The sequence below is a fragment of the Rhineura floridana genome, chromosome 13 (assembly GCF_030035675.1).
Source record: "Rhineura floridana isolate rRhiFlo1 chromosome 13, rRhiFlo1.hap2, whole genome shotgun sequence".
NCBI classification, from domain to species: Eukaryota; Metazoa; Chordata; class Lepidosauria; order Squamata; family Rhineuridae; genus Rhineura; species Rhineura floridana.
This window is the reverse complement of record NC_084492.1, coordinates 2,712,572-2,733,514: the sequence shown is the minus strand read 5'-3', so window position 1 is coordinate 2,733,514 and position 20,943 is coordinate 2,712,572. Positions and strand designations below refer to the sequence as shown.

General features: G+C 50.6%; 1 protein-coding gene across 2 annotated transcripts; it reads right to left on the bottom strand.

The window, feature by feature from the left end:
- Positions 1-1,726: 1,726 nt before the first annotated feature.
- Positions 1,727-18,263, bottom strand: SLC38A7 (solute carrier family 38 member 7). Of its 2 annotated transcripts, none has more exons than XM_061594221.1 (11): positions 18,063-18,263; positions 14,995-15,443; positions 14,291-14,489; positions 9,588-9,732; positions 8,295-8,390; positions 7,440-7,497; positions 4,141-4,255; positions 3,765-3,912; positions 3,446-3,645; positions 2,116-2,170; positions 1,727-1,975 (listed from the first exon to the last, which is right to left on the bottom strand). In XM_061594221.1, the coding sequence occupies exons 2-11, from the start codon at positions 15,259-15,261 to the stop codon at positions 1,873-1,875; spliced, it is 1,386 nt and encodes a 461-aa protein (XP_061450205.1). In that variant the 5' UTR covers positions 15,262-15,443; positions 18,063-18,263; the 3' UTR covers positions 1,727-1,872. The 2 variants fall into 2 exon arrangements, with proteins under 2 accessions (XP_061450205.1, XP_061450207.1); XM_061594223.1 differs by lacking the exon at positions 18,063-18,263 and adding an exon at positions 16,906-18,039.
- Between the last annotated feature and the right edge of the window lie 2,680 nt (positions 18,264-20,943).

Below are 20,943 nucleotides of genomic sequence, written 5' to 3'. Positions count from 1 at the left end.
AAATGCTGCAACCTTTCCTCGTAAGGGAGGCGCTCCATCCCCTTGATCATTCTGGTTGCCCTCTTCTGAACCTTTTCCAACTCTATAATATCCTTTCTGAGATGAGGCGACCAGAACTGTACACAGTATTCCAAATGCGGCCGCACCATAGATTTATACAACGGCATTATGATATCGGCTGTTTTATTTTCAATACCTTTCCTAATTATTGCTAGCATGGAATTTGCCTTTTTCACAGCTGCCGCACACTGGGTCGACATTTTCATCGTGCTGTCCACCACAACCCCGAGGTCTCTCTCCTGGTCGGTCACCGCCAGTTCAGACCCCATGAGCGTATATGTGAAATTAAGATTTTTTGCTCCAATATGCATAATTTTACACTTGTTTATATTGAATTGCATTTGCCATTTTTCCGCCCATTCACTCAGTTTGGAGAGATCTTTTTGGAGCTCTTCGCAATCCCTTTTTGTTTTAACAACCCTGAACAATTTCGTGTCGTCAGCAAACTTGGCCACTTCACTGCTCACTCCTAATTCTAGGTCATTAATGAACAAGTTGAAAAGTACAGGTCCCAATACCGATCCTTGAGGGACTCCACTTTCTACAGCCCTCCATTGGGAGAACTGTCCGTTTACCAGAGCCTTAAAGGTGAGGTGACCCTGCATGGCTGGCCCCTGCCAGCTTCCCTGCTGCCTGTCTTTCCAGATCTTGGAGAAGGGCCAAAGTGTTCATGTTACCATTCCCACTGCCTCACTCCAGGCTTAATAACAAGAGAAAAGTGTGTGTGTGTGTGTGTGTGTTGCTGAACAGCCGGCAGATGGGCAAGGGGATGGGGCAAGTTGCCTCCCTCACTTCTGTGTCACCCCCTGCAGGACAACCAAGTTATAAAACAGTCTAGAACTGGATTTGCATCAGTGGTCCGAGAGGCATCAAAGCACAAGCAATCCAGAAGTAGGGTAGTTCCCTTTTTAATTATTTCCATGGTGTCACTGTCTTTTTAAACCCCAAACCTCACCTCCCTCCCACCCTGCCAAACAAGATTCAAAACAGGATAAAAACATATAGCACCCCCCCCAAAATTGTTCAATATTAGTAAATAACTGACATCACCAGAGCACCTGCACTGGAGCCCCTCCCTCCCGACAGGAGGAGACCTTCTGAAAATCTGCTTTGTAAACATCAGAACATGCCACAAAATGGCACATCTGAACAAACTGACATGAACGGGGTCTTGCTACAGTAGGGGTGGTGAACCTGTGGGGCCCTCCAGTTGTTGCTGGACTTGCAGCTCCCGTGCTATTGGCCTTGCGGGCTGCAGGGGCTGGTGGGAGCATCGGGATGGCTACAGGCTTCCCATCCCTGTCCCACAGCCCCAGAATCGGCTCCAAATGAAAACAGAAAACCAGCCTCCGTTCTAGTTAAAGGCAGGTTGTTTAACAGACCTCCAGCAACTGAGAAACAGATGAATAGTGCAGGTTAAGCATTACTAGACTGTAACAGAGGCATAACCCAGCAAAGGAAAATTCATGTGGCAGCACCTGAACTTTGTGAACCTTACGGGGAGGGGAAGGAAGTATTCAAGTGATAGGGGAAAAGGAGCTGTGTGAATCTGATGCCAAGGAAATGCCCTCAAATGTATTCAAATATTCCTTTTTCCAATGTACCTTAAAAAGGATTCTCCTCAACCCCCAAGATTCATTTTCAAATACAAGTAAAAGGATATCAGCAAGATAAAAACAAATAGTGTTAATTTCCACAATATGATTTTAAGCACCAAATGCTTTGGCCAGCCTTCCCCAATCTTGGGTCCTCCAGTTTTGCTGGACTCCAGTTCCCAACAGAAAAGACCCTCCAAGGACCAAGTCAAAGGGATCACTTCTTGAGATCCATGAAGACAGCATTGGTAGTTGTCTGTCCAAAGATAAATGCACCAAGGCCAACCATGAAGGTGCCATAGCTGACCATTGCCCAACAGCTGTGGATAAAGGAGGAGAGACTCTCATGACACGACATGCTAGCAACAGCCACCACACAGTAGCCACTCAGTAGCCACTGACCTCGCATGCATGAACTGGGGAAGAGGAGGATGGAGCAAATAAAAAGCAAAGCTCTTACCTAGTTGGTCTGGCTTCTTGAATTTCAGAGAGCTTGGTGTGGATGAGGCAGAGCCCTGGCAAGGAAGAAAGAGCCATGAAGGCAGGTGCCATAATAAGGGAGCAGCCACGGAGATCTCAGCATAGTGTCCCAGCCCCAGCTGTCAGATCTGAGTCAGAGAAGGGCAAGCTGTATCACCAGCTGTGAGGGTGCCTGACAGTGAACCTGAAGCTCTAGTCAGCTCTCGCCTCTGAGCAGAGAAACATCCAACCTGAGGAACGCATCATCCTGGCAGATGCCAGCCCAGCCATTTATTTCTGTGGACCACAACGGTCTGGGACTGCATGGCTGAGCTTGTCTTACAGGTGGCAGATATGGGAAACCTGTGGCCCCAGATGGTCTTGCACCACAACTCCCATCATCTCTAGACCACTGGCCGTGCTCGCCCATCCCACGTCTAAGGTTCAAATTTAAGTCGCTTCCTGCTGACCCACAGCTGTTTGCTGTGAGTGCTCTGGCCAAGAGGAAGAGGTGGCATTGAGCAGGGAAGCCCCATTCCCTAGAACTCCCAGCAGGCACAGTAATATTTTCTCTTTCTACAACCAGCAAGCTACACAAGCAAAGAATGTTAGGGACAACACATTTTGCCCCCTGGTATCCTTGCTGTACAACTTGCAGAGATGGCAAAGGAGCAGCAGCCCTCTTCATTCTTACGCTGGGAGCCCCGTTGGCTTCCGGCCTGGTGAGCTGTTACATCCCAATACCAAACTCCCGTCATCCCTCACAGTGTTTGGGAGCCCTGAGGAAGAGGAACCCACCTTGCTTTGCTTCTCAGCCAGCTGAACAAGAATAGCCACTGCTGCTTGCTCCCAGGTGAACATCAAATGTGCAAAGGAGGCAGGACAGGGAGCGGAGGAGGGAGAAGGCAGAGAGAGGCCAAGCTGCTGCAAGCCTATGCCCTTCTCTCACTGCCCCACGCTTGGGCAAGGGGAGTCTGCTTCAGCCCCAACTGCAAGTGCCCCTTTTCCAGGGTCTCAACCCCAGCTAAAAGACAGGCGGGAAACCCACAGAGTGCCGTTTCCAATGTGATTCACTGATCTCAGACTCTAACGCAGAAGTTTCAGCCCTTGTGGTGACAGCACACAGTTTCTGTGGAAGAGACACGAGGGCCCCATCTGTTAGAGAAGGGCCCTTTGCCCTCAGCCACTCAGCCTCTCCTCCTGGTTCCCTCCAACCTTCCTTCTTCTGCCAACTTGACAGAGAGAGAGAACCACCTGAAAAAACCCCAAAAGTAGATACCCCAGGATTAGAGCCACTTTATTCCTGCAAGCCAGCCAGGGAAATCCCCTACCTGGGAAAACAAAGATGAAGCAGGCAGCGAGCCCCCCAATCAGAGAGATGACTTTGCCAATATCAGGGATGAACAAGGCCAGGAGGAGAGTGAGCAAGAACCAGCTGACCGTCTGGAAGAGGCGACGGCGTCTCTCCCGCACCACGTCTTCTTCTACCGCCTCCCCTTTGTAGCGCAGCCAGAGACCTTCCAGCACAGCCCTGGGCAGGAACCAAAAGGCGCGTTAGGGTCTGCCCACTGCCCTCCCCCAAACACCCCCTACAACGACTGCACAGCTGCAGGAGGGAGGCCCCCCCGGCCCCTCCTGCTCCTCTCTCACCGGCCACAGAAATGCAGGATCGGGTAGGAGGTCAGGACGCAGATGATGATGAAAACCCGGGCTATGGCAACTGGAATGTCATTGGAGGGGTAGGACATGAGCACATCCTGTTCCACACTGGGCCCAAAGGTAAGGAAGCCACAGACCCCTGGCAGGAAATGGAGGAGAGGGGTCACCGTGGCCCAAGAGAAAGACCAAGACCCCAACACCAGTCGCTTCCCATCCCATGAGGGCTGAACCAGGGGATTAAGGAGGCAGGTTGGACACCGGGCATGGAGGAGTTCTTCCTCTTTGTTGGCTCAGGCCAGAGGGACCGGTGACTGGGAGGAAAGGATGGACAGCGAGATGGACATGGAGCTCACCCACTGCTCCATACCTGTGCCCATGTAGACAAAGAGAGCAATCACCATCGCTGCTGTCACTACGGCTCCCCAGGGCTTCACCTCTGGGTGTTTCATGCTGTGGAAGATGGGCACACTACTGACATGGCACTGCCAGGGAGAAGAAAGAGACAAAAGAGCTTCTAGCAGTGGGAGAGAAGGAGACAATTGTTCCGAAAACACAGAATTCATCAACCAGAGAGTAAGCAAGCAAAGATTAATTTGTGGTTGCTTGCACTGTACATCCTTCTCCCATTCTGTTTTTTTGTTTGGACTCATGGGGTGATCCACACTTAAGTTTTTACAGCTGGAACCCAAAGAGCAGCCCAAAGAGAGTCTACACAGCAGCCTTCCTAACCAGGAGCCCAAAGCATCTGGTGGGTGCCATGCTGGGGAAGGCTGCTGCTATAAAGGGGCCTTTGGTTTTTTTATTAACCCAGCTGAGGGATTATAACTATCTTTGCCTCATTCCAGGACCTGAGTAACTAATATTACCTACGCCCTTCAAAATACCTCTCAAACCAAATTCCATCCTAATTTTCCCTAGGGTGCTGGATTATTCAATAATATGTTGTTTACTTGCCATTTTTCTAATCTCTCATCATGCTCACATCATCATGATCACATCAAAAGCATTTCTCTGTATATCAATTTCCTGTATATTCCCCCTTTCCTGCAAGATGCTGGGGCTCAACCCATTCTCTTGTTCAAAAATTATTTTTTTTATTAATTTGGTAAAAGACAAGGCTGCAATTCATAACAACAAACACATGAGAGAAATCCCCAAAATTACAACAACAGGTAAGTAAAAATAAAGATGAAACAAAACTCAAATCTTCTGTCTGATTATTCAGTCTCTCTTGCCATCCTATTTTATCCCAGGTGTCTCCAAGCAGGGCTGAGAGAGATCCCAGAAGAAAGCCCTGGAGTGCCCTTGCTAGTGAGTGGAGACCAGCTGTGCTGGTGGGGTCTGATGGAGTTGTTGTCCAAAACATCTGGAGGGCACCAGGCTGGGGAAGGCTGGTGTACAGGATCCCGAGCTAAAAGGACCAGTGCTCTGACTTGGTACAGGGCAGTTTATTTACCTATTTATTTAAAACATTTATGTCATGCTTTTCCTGAACAAACCCAAGGCACCTAACAACATAAAACCACAACAATTTAAAAAACAGTTTAACAATAAATACAACATAGTCATAGAACACTTCAACACTAGAGAGTGAGGAAAAAACCCACAAACATCCAGAATAATTGAGACCACAGCAATTAAAAATGGAGCTGCCACTTCTGGCACCACTGGAAAGTTCTGACCCTTCCACCAGTGGGCCAAGAGAGGGGGCAAGAAGCATCTCTCTTGAATTCCAGAGCCGATAGACAAAGAAAGCTGCACCAGCCCAATCCTGATCTCCCCACTTATGGGCGTCCATGATGTCAGGTGATGCTGTGCTCGGAAGCCCCCACTGCTGGGACTTCAGAAAGCAGTGTGGGCTGTTTGACAGCCCTTTTGCAAAGAGCCCCGTGCTGCTCTTTAAACCTCCAAAAGCCAGAGCTTCAAAGAGCACAACAGGCTTTCAAATGGCCTGTGCTGCTCTTCAAACCTCCAGTTTTCAAAGGTTCAAGAACCTGGACGGGGAGGGAGGAGAGATTTCCACCAAACAGAAACAGCTCCCCCCACCCTGGAGCAAGGCACTCCCTCGCAGCCCTTCAGCTGATGGGTGGGTGGCAGCACGCCTTGTTCCAGCAAAGGAACAAGCAGGAGCCCACTTTACACTCCCAACAGTGCCTTTGAAGCCCTGCCCTTACATGGGCCACACATGATGTCATGTATGACAGGTGTTGAGTGTGTGCGTATGGCTTGCCAGAAATGGCCTGGCAAGTTTGGCCTGCAGGCTGTAGGTTCCCCACTCTGATCTAGCTCAGTACTCTCCACACAGGAAGGAGAGTAGGTGGGGCACCAGCCTAAGCTGGACAAAGACTCCTGGCCACAGCCAACAACTGGGCACCTGAAGTCAAAGGGAGGTCCAAAAGAACCCCCCAGTTGTGATCCAGGGTTTTCATAGGGAGTGCTACCCCATCCAACACCTGGTGGAACCCCTATATTCTTGGATCAGCTCTGCTAACTGGGAGCACCTCTGCCTTGTCTGGAATAGGCCTCAGTTAGTTTGCCCACATCCAGCCCATTGCTGTCTTCAGGCCAATATTGATTCTGGATTTCTACAGCCTCTCTGGAATGAGATAGAGACAGAGCTGGATGTCACCTTGAACTCCAAATCCCTGAATGGCCTTCCCTAGAGGCTTCAGGTAGCTATTATGGGGGACCAAATGGAACGCAGTGAGGCCCCATTGGCCAATGGCCAAGGAAAAGAGGCCCCTAGCACCACCACCTGGAAGCATTTGCCCAGGAAGGCCCAGAGCCATCAACACCTATTCTGGCAAGCCAGTCCAGCAGGCTATCATGGTTGATGGCATCAAAAGCTACTCAGAGGTCTAGATGTGCTTCCCTGGTCCTGTTTCCAACACAGGCCATCCACAAAGGCAACCATGGCCACCTCTGTCACCAACCTGGGCCAAAACCCAGACTGACATGGATCTAGAAAAACCCAGAGCTGGGAGGCCACCAGGTACCTAGAAGCAACATTGGCCCACACTCATCACTCACTAGGACAGGCCCTTGAGATACAAGAACATAAGAGCCCTGAAACTGGATCAAGGCAAGGGCCTTACTGGTCCAGCATCTGTGACTTTCTGGTCACAGTGGCCAACCAGGTGTCCCAATGAAAGCAGGACCTGAGAGTCCCGCAGCCTTCTCCCCACTTGTGATTCCCAGCAACTGGTAGTCAGAGGTATACAGCCTCTGACAGTGGAGCCATCACAGCTAGTAGTGCTTGATGGCTTTTAAAGCCATCCAAGTTGGTGGCTGTTGCTACTTCTTGTGCTGTCTGAAGAACTTTCTTTTATCTGTCCTGAATCGCTCAACATTCAGCTTCACTGGATGGCCCCAAGTTAAGAGAGTATTAAGAGAGATGGAGAAAAACGTGTCCCTGCCCACTTTCTCTGCATCATTTTACACACCTCTACTGTGTCACCTCTTACTTGCCTTCTCTCTAAATTAAGAAGCCCCAAATGCTGCAAACTTTCTTCATAGGGAAAGCTCAGTGGAAGCAGGAGCATCAAGCCAGTGTAAGGAGGTAGGGAGGAGACACAAAGTGAGACAGAGAGATGGTTGAAGAGATGGATTTTTAGGGCACGGCCCCAATGGGCTGACACTCATCCATGGCCTTCAGACAAGCTTTACCTGGAAGCCGAAGCATATGGTGGGCATGGCATTGAACACGGACATCCAAGAGGACGGGCTGTGGAGAGGAACACACAAACCAGTTCAGAATATTGTTCAGCAAATGTCTATCCAGGATTGAGAAATTCCCTGACAGCAGTAACTTATCGAGAGCGGATTGGCAGGATCTAGTTTTAACTCAGGTACCAAAATCCACGTAGGAGAGGCTCTTCAAAACATGCACCAAATGGCATCTCCAATGACTTTTATTGGTCTGAAATTGCACATCTCCCATTTTCACCAGGATGCCACAATTTTCTATATAGACAATGCCTCATTTGGCACCCTTCTACTGGTTAGCGCAACCTTTCCCAACCTGGTGCCCTCCAGATGCTTTGGACTACAACTCACATCAGCTCCAGCCAGCCCGGTCGTGGTTGTCCAAAAACATCCAGAGGGCACCAGGTTATGGAAGGCTGGGTTAATGTGTCCTCTTTTTATAGTTCCCCGTCTCTGCCCAACAACACTGAGAGTTGTCCCAACTGACTGGGAGCTGCAGGCACAGCAAACTTCATGGGTTCCCAGTTCATGGATGGCCAAGGAGAGCTAGAATGGGGTGCATCTCTCAGCTACTCACACAGATAGCGGATATGTTGCCCGTCTCAGAAATAAAAACGTTTTTTGCATTGACAGTTAAGAGCTGACTGGAGACTCTCCTGGCCAGTTTAAAAACAAACCAACCACAGCCAGGTCTCTCTTCTGCCTTACAAAAATGTAGAAAAGAAAGACTGGCAGGTGGAAAACTAAAGGCTGCTTGCACTCTAAAAGTCCGCTGCACGCTCTGCCTCTTTCTAAAGAAGCACTGCTCCCATGTACCTGGTTGGGATCTCCTCTGGGGTGTTCTTATCAGGCCATATATATTTGATAACGATGATAGCTGTGACATACCAGGTCCCCACCACGCTCAAGCAGCTGTGTGAGAGAGAAATGAGACTGGTTACAGGACTGCGGTCTCGACTTCCTTCCAAGGATATTCTGACCAGTTTCTGCTCATAGCGTTACGGGATGCCAACAGGCACCTTTTGCAGACCACACATGGGGCCTGCCCTTGGCAGAGTAGTTCAATGGCACCTAGTCTTTAGCCCAAGCAACGCATTCTGGCAGGTAACACACAGCACTGTCTGTGCTGGCATCTTTGCCCCCTTGTAATGTAGCCTCAGGAGCATTCTGGCTGGCAGCAGCCAGGGAGCCCTGACCAAGAAACGCCTGCTGGGATCTGCTGTGGGCACACACTACATACACCGGGATGTTTCCTTTCTTCAAGCTACTTAAGAAAGGTGTTTTGATGGCACTTCAGAATAGCGATCTCTCCTCTACACCAGGGAGGGTGGATGCCTCCAGGGACTGGGGTAGGTGTTTTCTCATTACATATAGAAGTCCAGCCTTCCAGAAGGTTCCCCACTTGCCCCATGTGGGCTCAAAGGCTGCTGTATGCCATGCTCCCACCTGACCCGTAACAGAATAATCTCACGGGCAGCCTCCTGAACATCAGTCCAGAGCGGCTGTCCGCAGTTTCCACTTTGGAGCAACCTCCAAAGTTTGCTGCTGCGAAAGAGAGGAAATTCAGCACCTGAGCCATCATGACAGTCTTCAGCAAAAGGCCTGCTGTGTACCTTCACAGGGCCATTCTCAAGCTTGAGGGGTGTGCCAACCACTGAACCCTCAGCCTACTCTCTTGCATCCCACAACAACAGTAGGGGGGGCACCTTTTGCCCCTGAGGGCCACATCTGGTGGTGAGTAGCAGTTGGAGGCCACATACACGTGGGTTGGCCAGACACAGGTGTAGCCAGGGCTGGCACCCCCACACACACACGTATGTCTTCCCACCAACTATGCTGAGGGGAGCACAATTTAAATACTGGTGGTGGGGGACAGCTTGGGCACCCATTTGGGCCACACAAAAGGTCCCAAGGGTCCACAGAGTGCCCATGTGTGGGCCAGAGTTACTGGTACTCTTTTTTCTGTGTGGATGGCGAAAGGCCTCCTGGGCGATAACATCTGGATGCAGAAGACCGACAGCCCTGCCCAGAGCCAGGCACAAACACCTCTTTGGCCCTTAATCACGTTTATGCCCTGTAGGGTCCTTCCCCACCCACGCCTGGAGTTACCTGGCATATTTCTGGAAGCCAATCTCCTTCGGAACTGAGAGGGGAAGGATGAACAAGAAGGCCGTGAGGCTGATGGTGAATTTGCGGTCCGTGTACCAGTGGCTGCTCTCTGCCCCCGTTGAGTCCTTCATTAATGCTGCAATTACTAGACAAGGGGAGAGTGGAATAATTATCTGGACCCAATCCAAGGGGAAGTCTAACAACCCAGAGCTCAAATGTACAGAAAAGCACTCACAGTATCTTGTCCTTCTTGTGTCCAGGAAAAGGCAAATTATTGGAGTGGATTAAAAGGGGATTTTTGTGTTACGGAAAGCTGTACCAAACAGCAGGTTTTAGGAAAGGAAAAGACTGGATTGGACTACATCATTCTCCAGGCATTTTGGTCTGCATTTCCCATCAGCCAAAGCCAGCATGGCCGACGGTGATGGGAGCTGCAGTTGAAAACTTCTGAAAGGCAGCAAGTTGGTGGAGGCTGGACTAGATGGCCTACAAGACCCCCTCCATCTCAGTGATTCATACCCCTATGAAAGCAACATTAGCAGAAATACTTTTCATCCCCCAGAAGTCATTGCCAGCAAGAGGCACTCAGAGGAGGAAACTCAGTTCTCCCTGCTCTCCAGCAAGGCTGGGGTAATGTAAGAACACATTGGTACAATTGCTCAGATAGGGAGGGAGGGTGACTGCCCTTTGCAATGCACAGGCCAAAGGAAAAGGAGCTAGCAGCGTACCTGCCCAAATATTCATGAGCAACAGCTTGAATTTTGTTGGTGTACCGCCCGCCCTGCTGCCCAACAAATTCCCTAACTGAGCTGACAGAGGTAGTCTCGGAGATATTGTTGCAGTCCCCTAGACTGTTGGTACTGGGGGACTTCAACGTTCATGCCAAGACTGCTTTATCTGGGGCGGCTCAGGACTTCATGGCGTCCATGACAACCATGGGGCTGTCTCAGTTTGTTACTGGCCCGACGCATGTGTCGGGACATACCCTTGATTTGATCTTCGCCACTGGACAGGGAGATGGTGATCTGGAGGTTGGGGGTTTTTCATCTACCCCATTGTCATGGACAGATCACCGCTTGCTGAGGTTTAGGCTTACGGTGACCCTTTCCCTCTGCAAGGGTGGGGGACCTATTAAATTGGTCCGCCCCTGGAGACTAATGGATCCTGAGGGTTTCCAAAGGGCTCTGGGGGATTTTCCGACTGAGAAGACTGGCGCTCCTGTTGAAGCCCTGGTTGAACTGTGGAATACGGAGATGACCCGGGCGGTTGACACGATCGCTCCCATGCGCCCCCTCCTATGTAGAGCTCATGCAGCCCCATGGTATACCCCGGAGCTGAGAGCGATGAAGCAAGAGAGGAGGAGGCTTGAGTGCAGATGGAGGCGGACTCCTGACGAATGCAATTATGCCTTGGTAAGTGCCTGCTCTAAGCGATATACAGCAGCGGTGAGGGCAGCAAAAAAGAGTTATTTTGCTGTCAGTATTAAGGCATCACTCTCCCGCCCAGCGGAGCTTTTTAAAACTGTACGAGGGCTTTTACATCTTGGCCCTCGGGATACTATAGATTCATCTGTAGCCCGTTGTGATGAGTTCGCTGGACACTTCCAAACTAAGATCGCTTGCATTCGTCGGGACTTAGACTCCAATATTATAGCAGTTGGATTCAATGAAGCATCCAGACCACGGTCTTGTCCTCATTTATTGGATGAGTTTCAGTTGGTGCAGCTTGAGGATGTTGACAAGATCCTTGGACTGGTGCGGGCGACCACGTCTGTGCTGGATCCTTGCCCCTCTTGGCTGGTGAAAGCTGGCAGGACCGGAACCGCCGGCTGGGCCAAGGAGGTAATCAATGCCTCTTTGCGAGAGGGTGTGGTCCCTGACTGCCTAAAAGCGGCAGTAGTGAGACCGCTCCTGAAAAAACCCTCCTTGGACCCAGATAACTTGAACAACTATAGACCTGTGGCGAATGTTCCGTTCCTGGGCAAGGTTCTGGAACGGGTGGTGGCCGGCCAGCTCCAGGGACTCTTGGATGACACTGATTATCTTGATCCCTTTCAATCCGGTTTTAGGCCTGTGTTTGGTACCGAAACAGCCTTGGTCACCCTGTATGATGACCTTTGTCGGGAGAGGGACAGGGGGAGTGTGACCCTGTTGATTCTCCTTGATCTCTCAGCTGCTTTTGATACCATCGACCATGGTATCCTTCTGGGAAGGCTCACGGAGTTGGGAGTTGGGGGTAATGCTTGGCAGTGGCTCCGCTCCTACTTGGTGGGTCGTCAACAGAAGGTAGTGCTTGGGGAACACTGCTCGACACCCTGGACTCTCCATTGTGGAGTCCCACAGGGATCGGTACTGTCCCCCATGCTTTTCAACATCTATATGAAGCCTCTGGGTGCGGTCATCAGGAGTTTTGGGGTGCGTTGTCATCAGTACGCTGATGACACGCAGCTCTATTTCTCCTTTTTATCCTCTTCAGGTGAGGCTGTTAACGTACTAAACCTTGCCTGGCCGCGATAATGGATTGGATGGGAGCTAACAGACTGAAGCTTAATCCAGACAAGACCGAGACGCTGTTAGTGAGTGCCTTCTCTGCCCAGATGGTGGATGTTCACCCTGTTCTGGATGGGGTTACACTCCCCTTGAAAGAACAGGTTCGTAGCTTGGGAGTTCTTTTCGACCCTTCCCTGTCTCTTGAGGCTCAGGTAGCCTCAGTGGCAGGGAATGCTTTCTACCATCTCCGATTGGTAGCCCAGCTACGTCCCTATCTGGACAGTGACGACCTCGCCTCAGTCGTTCATGCTCTGGTAACTTCTAGATTGGACTACTGCAATGCGCTCTACGTTGGGCTGCCCTTGAAGATAGTTCGGAAACTACAGTTAGTCCAGAATGCAGCGGCCAGATTGTTGACGCGGACAAGAAGGTCCGCTCATATAACACCTGTTTTGGCCCGTCTGCACTGGCTTCCTATTTGTTTCCGGGCTAAATTCAAAGTGCTGGTTTTGACCTATAAAGCCTTACATGGCATGGGACCGCAATACCTGGTGGAGCGCCTCTTCCAATATGAAACTACCTGTACACTGCGCTCAACATCTAAGGCCCTCCTCCGAGTACCATCCCATCAAGAAGCTCGGAGGATGGTGACTAGAAATAGGGCCTTTTCGGTTGTGGCTCCCGAACTGTGGAATGGTTTCTCCGATGAGGTGCGCCTGGCGCCAACGCTGCTATCTTTTCGGCGCCAGGTGAAAACCTTTTTATACTCCCAGGCATTTTAAAGTGTATTTTTACAGTATTTTATTACTATGTTGTATTCTGGATGTTGTTTGGTTTTCGTATTGTTTGTGTGTTTTTGTTTCTTGAGTTATTGTATTTATTGTATTTATATATTGTGCTTGCTTTTACCTTTTATGTACACTGCCCAGAGAGCCTTCGGGCTTAGGGCGGTATATAAATTAAATTAAGTAAATAAATAAATAAATAATAGGCCAGTGCAGTGCAGGAGGAAGATTCTGGTTGGGCATAAGCCAAGAAGCATAAGCCAAGAAGCTCAGTCAATGGCCTGGGGACAAACCCTCATCCCTCAGCCTTGCCCTTCAGACATGATGGCCGTGAGGTTAAAATGCTGGTAAAAACCTTTAAGTATTCCATACACTGAAAAACAGTGTAGGAATGTAAGTTATTTCATCTTGCCCTCCATGCTAGAATTCCTCAGCAGGCCACAGCACATACCCCAAAGGAAACAGGACCTCCTTTTGTGGCACAATTCTCCAGGGGTTTCCTAGTGAGGACAGAAACTGTAAAGCAGAGATGGGGACCCTTTCACCTACAGCAGGTGTAGGGAACAGATGTTGCTGAACTACAACTCTCACCATCCCTGACCATTGGCTATGCTTGCTGGGGCTGATGGGAGTTCAGCAACATCTGGAGGGCCAAAGGTCCCCACACTTGATCTACGGGAAAAGTCAATTGGGGACTCCAGCCCACAGTGGGTGGAGCCAGAGCCAGATGTAGGCAAAGTTTGCAGCCTTAGAGGATTGTTTAGGTCTATTGCTCTCTCTCCCTCTGAACGCCCCCTCCTCCATCTGTACAGGCTGGATAAATAAGGCCAGGGGCTTGCAGGCTCTCCACTCCTGCTTTAAGCCTCCCACAGTCCCAGAGGCAGAAGAGGCTGTTCCTTCTCCACAATACGGGGTCCCTGCTGCCACTGAGAGTTCTGCATGTGTTGCAAGGCATGTGCCTGCCTCCTTATTTTGGGGTGATGCTGCCCAGTCCATTAAAGTGAACAAGGAGGCCCTGTGAATCCAGGACTTCCAGAGAGTACAAGCAGAAGAAACCACAAGAGTTTGCTGTTTTGGGGTGACCAGTTATTGGAAGCGCAGTGGGGAGGGGCAGCGTCAATGCTGGCAGACAAGAAAGCCACTGAGGCACAGGGCACCAGAAGAAAGGCTAGCACAGGCCAAGCCCGCCCCAAAGGAGCTCAATCAAACTTTGTCTTCCCAACCCATTTTTGTGAACTTGCAGGTTTAAAACTGAAAGGATTTCCACAAAGATGGCAGGGCACCAAATCCCCAGGCACCGTGGGAGCCAGAAAATGCTCATTTGCCTCCCTGAAACATGTGGCCAGAAAGATTTCACGCCCTCCATCCTACAAGGGAAATGATGCAAGAAGCCTTACCCGTGCCAATCCCCTTTCCCAGCAGCACTCACTCTTGTCCTGTTGATCCCCGATGATGATGAGGAAGGCAATGCAGGTGCCAAACGTGTAGACAGCAATGGCCACCTCACACAACACCCCTGCGACTTTGCCACACACGGCCCACACCACCTCCTGGTACGTGCGCTCATTGCTGGCCTGGGAGCAGTAGGCCAGGATGACAAGGCCACCAGTAATGAAAACCAGCAGGCACTGCAGAAGAAGAGGGGGATATCAGATGAGCGGCATATACCGGGGAGCAAATTCTGGGTGGGCTGAAGCCAATGAACAGCAGTGGCCATTTCCTGTCTTGATTTTCGGCTCTGTCCAGGGGACACAATATCCTATATCCTCCAGATGTTGTGGACTACAGCTCCTATCAGTCCCAGACAGCACAGCTGTATGATGCCAGGGCTGCCGGGAGCTAAAATACAAAACATCTGCTGGACACCAAGCTGGAGAAGGCTACATTGTGCCAAAGACAGATTCTTGGACAGTCTATAGTTGCAAGTTAACATTTAGCACAGGACAAGGAGGTGTCATTTATTCTGAGCAGTGCAAGAATTTTTCCCACACAAGAGAGATCCTGGGAGAAACTACAAAGATTCCCACTGCCGCCCACATCAATCTGTGCTCCAACCAGGCCAGGAGAGAGAGACCACACATTTCCATCACCCACATCACAATATTGCGAGCACCCCCACCCCCCTGCTTTCACCATCTGAAGAGTGATTCCTGCAGCCACTCCGCCTGCCATGCTGAAGGCCGCTGGGAAGTTCAGCAGGCCGGCCCCAAGGGCAGCGTTCACGACAATGAAGACTGCTCCCAGCTTCGAGGTAGCTCTTCGAGGAGCTCCCAGCTCCTCATTGCTCTTGGGTTCCATCTCCACGCTCGGGCTTTGCAGCAGCCTAGCCCGCTCGCCAGCATCTGCGTTCCAGTCCCAGTCGCAACATTCGCTGTTGATCCCCACGTGGCACTGAGACATCTTGTCCACTGGGAAGGGCTGCTCAGTGGCACGCTAATTCGTAGGCAATGAACCACTCTTTGCATCCTCTGAGAGATGCCAAGTGCTATCCTGACCGACATGGAAGGGCAGCATGCAGAACAGCCATGCGTGAGCTCAAAATATCATCACAGACAGGGATGCTCACAGTGTGATCAATGGTCCTAGAAGAAACCAAAGACAGAGTCAGCTCTGAATTGGAGAGGGAAAACAGACCTCTGCCCACATAAAGCCACAAAGGCCTTGCATGAGGGGAGTCTTTAAAAACATGTTTCTAGCCCTCAGGATTTCTAATGCATGTAGCAACTGCTGAGAGCTCAGAAACCAAAGTGGTGATCCAGGAAGCCATCCCCACTCAGCACCATCTTAGACAAGCTCTGAGTGAACCCTGCAAGACGAGGATGTCTTTGCCACAGCTAAAGCTGAACTGAAGATGTCCCTATTGCTGCTGCTGCTTCTCTTTTGTGGGCTGATGGACAAACCAGCTGCATAGCCATTTTCCTCAACTCAGCCAAAAGCTGTTTTGCTTATTATGCAGGGCAAAGTTCTGGACTGGATGTTTGAAGAGGAACTTGGGGAGTGGCTGAAACATTTCTCAAATGATGAAAAATGCTGTTTCTCTTTCCCTGATTTTTATAACAATTTCTCTCACACATTCACTGTTATGGTAATTTTTTAATCTGCTTACATCAGTCCCAGCCCAGTTTAGATCCCCAACTCCTCTACTAGTTATAGAAGTATTTTTGTAATCCAACACAGGGATTACCAATTTCCAGGATGACTGATTTGTTTTAAATCTAAATGTCTTCTAAAAATTAACATACTAGTATAGGCTACATATTGTTTATTATTATTATTTAGATTTGTTAGTCGCTTGATACCCCAAGATTCCCAAACGACTTACACATTGTTAAAACAAAACAAATAAAACAGTCGATAAATCCACCAGAACAAACAATAACAAAACAATACCACCCCCACACAGGAAGGTTTGGCAGCATATTGAAACATTACACAATACTGAATCACAATTAAAACATTATAATGATTGTAGAAGCTGTTCTGTTGGATCAGCAATTGGTTAAGTAGCAGAAAGCAGAGAGTAGGAATAAAAGGATGGACAGTTCTCCCGATGGAGGGATGTAGAAAGTAGAATCCCCCAAGGATTGGCATTGGGACCTGTGTTCTTCATCTTGTTCATAAATTATCTAGAATTAGGGGTGACTAGTGAGACAGCCAAATTTTCTGATGATGCTAATTTGTTCAGGGTGAGCAAAACAAAAAGAGATTGCGAAGAACTACAAAAGGATCTCTCCAAACTGAGTGAATGGGCGGTAAAATGGCAAATGCAGTTTAATGTGAGTGAGTGTAAAGTGATGAATGTTGGGGCAAAAAATCTAAGTTTCACACACATGTTCATGGGGTCTGAATTGGCAATGACTGCCTAGGAAAGAGACCTTGGGGTTGTAGTGGATAGCTCGATGAAGATGTCAACCCAGTGTGTGCCAGCTGTGAAAAGGGCAAATGCCATGCTAGGGACCATTAGAAAAGGTACTGAAAATAAAACTGCCAATATCAAAATGCCATTACAGAAATCTATGGTGTGGCTGCATTTGGAATACTCACCTCACCTCAAAAAATGATAGATGGAAAAGGTTCAGAACAGGGCAACTGAAATGATCAAGGGGATAGAGCAAGTCCCCTATAAGGAAAGGTTACAACATTTGGGCTTTTAAGTTTTGAGACAAGATAAGTAAGGAGTGACATGATGGAAGTGTATAAAATTATGCATGGCATGGAAGAAGTGGATAGAGAGAAGTTTTTCTCCCTCTCTTGTAACATCCAATAAAGCTGAATGTTGGAAGATTAAGGGCAAACAAAAGAAATATCGTCTTCACACAGCGCATAGTTAAATGCTGGAATTCGCTCCCTCAAGAGGCAGTGATGGCCACCAATCTGGATGGCTTTAAATGAGGATTAGACAAATTCATGGAGGAGAAGGCTGTCAATGGCTGCTAGCCATGATGGGTATGCTCTGCCTCCATAGTCAGAGGCAATAAGCTTCTGCATACCAGTTGCCGGAAACCACAGGAGGGAAGAGTGCTCTTTGCGCTCAGGTCCTGCTTGTGGGCTTCCCATTTAGGCATCTGGGCTGGCCACTGTGAGAAAAGGATGCTGGACTAGATGGGCCCCCTTTGTCCTGACCCAGCTGCTGCTGTTGCCAGGCTCTGCTTAGGACGGTCCTTGGGTTTATAGCCCCCCTTTCCCACTCGGGACTGGAGGCAGCTGGCGTGGTCCTCTCCTCGCCCCAGCCGATCCTCCCACCGGGCAGGGCCTATTGAGCGATGGCGAGCATCAGGGCTGAGCAGGGGCTATCTGAGCCGAACAACAGGGGAGGTCTCCCAGACCAAACACCGCAGGCTGAGAGGCGAGGCGACGGGCCCGCAGGGGGGGCAGCTAGCTGGGTCATTTCAAAGTTTGCTGAGCTGAGCGGGTGGGGCAACCGGCCCCAGGCACACACTGCTAACAGGGGTGGGGGGCCTGGCCTTCTACGCCAAACTCCTGTCCTGACGGGCACCGGGACAGGGGGAGCCCCTCTCGCCTCCAGCCGCCGCCGCCGCCCCACGTAGAAACAGAGAGAGGAGAAGGCCGGGCGGCGTCGGTGTGCGTGCTCCCTTTGTCTTCCTGTCGAGCTAGCTTTTTGCTCGCAGGGGGAGAACTCTTCAACGCGGGGCGGGGGCGACCCCGGGGGCCCCTTGCCTGCCTCCGGACGACCGGCTCACCTGCCTCCTCCGAGACCGCGGCGGCTCAGCTGACGAGAATCACGTGGGCGCGCGGCATGCTGGGAGGTGTAGTCCCCGGGACGGGGCCCGGCCTCTCCTCAGCTGGGCGGAGACCGCCAGAGGGACCTGCCGCCTCATGACCACCGGGGCCCAGCCAGCTCAGCTTTGCCTATACTGACTGGCAGCGGCTGTTCGGAGAGGCCGGGAGCCTTTCCCACCCCTCCAGATGCTCTTGGGCACTTTCCAAGATGCCTCCCTTAGACCCCTCCCTCCCCTCCGCTTTGAGCTCTACGGTCAGATACAGGCTAAAGCCGCGGGGGGGCGCCACGTTGGGGAAGGCGGGTGGGGGAACGGTCTGGCCCGGCTGGATCTAGTTTTACGGCTGGCAGAATGGGGGGGCAGTTTGCCACCACGTGACCCTGAAACTTCGAACAGAGCTCCCCTCCCCGCCCCGCCCCTGATTAAGACATGCCCCCTCGGGTCTTGCCGCTGTAGGTCCAGCAGGAGGGTTATTCCCTGAAGGGCAGAGGCGGGGCGACACGCGAATAAGATTGTGCCTAGTATGTGGGGAATATGGGCAGGGAACGGTTTCTGCCCCTCTCATAACACCATCCAGCAAAGGCCATCCAACGAAGCTGAATGTTGGAAGATTCCGGACAGATGAACGAAAGGGCTTCTTTACACAGTGCGCAGAGTTAAACTGTGGAACTCCCCCCCCACTAGATGTTATGACAGGCGCCGGATTTGACAAATTCACAGCAGATAGACTGTAAACGGCTACTAGCTATGACAGGTGTGTATTACCTGCCATCCAAATACCGGTTGCTGGGCAATCACAAGTGGGGAGAGTGCTGTTGCTGCCCTCAGGTCCTGCTTGTGGGCTTCCCATGGGCAAGGATGCTGGACTAGATGGGCCACTGGCTGGATCCGGCAGCTGGGCTCTTCTGATGTTACAGGAAAACAGATTTTAAATTGGGTGGGAAGCCCCAAGTGGCCCTCCAGTCGTTGGACTCCCAACTCTCAGCAGCCAGCATGGCCAATGGTTAAGGATGATGGGAACTGTAGTCCAGCAACATCTGGAGGGCTGCAGGTTAACCACTCCCGGTTTAAATAGAGAGAAAAACATGTTTGGCAAAAACTACCACCCCAAAACTAAACAGCTGCCAAGAAAAATGTTTCCAGAACTTTTCAGACCTCCCTATCATAAACATGGCAACCAGCTGAACCCATCTTGCTGTCCAACAGCTGCTCCTTTCAGAGCAGGATCTTGAACAGAGAGGGAGCCTGTGGCCCTCTACACTAGAGATTGCTGACCTCCAACTCCCCTCCCCATTGTCCACACTGCCTGCCAGGGCTGGTGGGAAGCTGAAGCCCAACAATATCTGGCAGCCCAAAATGTCCCCATCCCCACGCTGGAACATTTTAAACAGAGTGAGGGGATTGACAGTGCCTGAAGCAGCGAGGCAGAACAGCGCGGGAAAGGGCAGAAAGCACGGGGGGGGGGAGGAGAGAAATGTTGAGGGAGAGCACTGGCAAAATGTCATGGGGCTACCCAGAAATGAAGCCAAGTGGCTGCCCAAAGTGATAATGGCTGCCTTCTGCATCAGAAGTCATGCCTCAGCCTCTCTTCCCAGAGCCAAATTCAAGCCCTTGCCAACTACTCTACACCATTAACTCCACTCCTGCTGGGATGAAAGGCAGGAGGCTTCCCACAAATAGGCTGGTGGCTCTTTTTTTCTTAAGGCTGCTTCCTACAGGCCAGCAAGAAAGGCCAAGTCAGCCTCTGGGCCGGTGATGAGGCAGGCAAAGAAGGTGTTCTGGTCAAACTTATCCAATATGGCCTCAAGATCCAGAAGTGTGAGGGGCAGATATGGTCACTGTTAAGATCAGAGCATTGAAGGCCACTAGTTAGTTCCACATCTGCCTGGAGTGATGTGGCATGAGGAATTTTGCAAGATCCTGTCAAAAGGCCATGCATAGAAACCCTAACATCTCTTGGTCACACTTTAGCATGGCCAAGCAATGAGGTCATAGTTATAGAGGAGGAACAAGGCAAGTGGGGGGAATATACCTGATGCCCAATGCTGCTTCCTCTCCCCTTTTACTAGGATGTTGCTGCCATGGGAAGGAGAGGGACTCACCCCATTCCCCATAGCAGCTGTAAAGGACACCCCCCCCCAGGCAACTCCATTGTGCCTCTGACATGATCACCTTCCAGCAAGGAAGTCGTCTGAGGGCAGGTCCCATCAACTGCCTTAGCAGCACAGAACACAGAAAACTGCTTCATGCTGAAACAGACCGTTGGCTCCTCTAGTCTACAGTGCTTGGCCGCTGCTCTGGGACTGCAGACAGTCCCACCTGGAACTACCCTGGCTTGAAACTGGGACCTTGTGCATGCTCTACTACTCTGCTAGGGCCCTTCCCATAACACGGAACACGGAAGTTTTAAACAAGCCTTGCTTTACAGTCTCAGACTAAGGGCAGAGAAGCACTTACTGTTGTGCCGGTTCTAATGCGTCTCAACCTCTTCTGAAAATAGGGGTAATCAAACTCTGCCCCCTTTTTTACTCCAAAATTCTGCTCAGATCAGCTCCAGTTGTTGTTGTTTTTCCATTCCGCTTCAGACAGATTTTGCAGCTGATTGGTAGATCAACCCACTGCCCCTCCAGGTGTGGCCAATGGAAACACTTTGCTGTAGTCTCAGGCTGAGCCAGTGATGGGCCCGGCCCTTTGCTGTGGGCGGTCCTGAAATATCTGAAGTCATCAGTGGGGAAGGGAGGTGTGTCCAGCTAAGGGCAATCGCTTCAAAACACAGCCACAGAAAGCATTCTTGCTGCTTTTGAAGTGACTAGCGTGCCCATAGCCTAAAAGCCAAGCATCC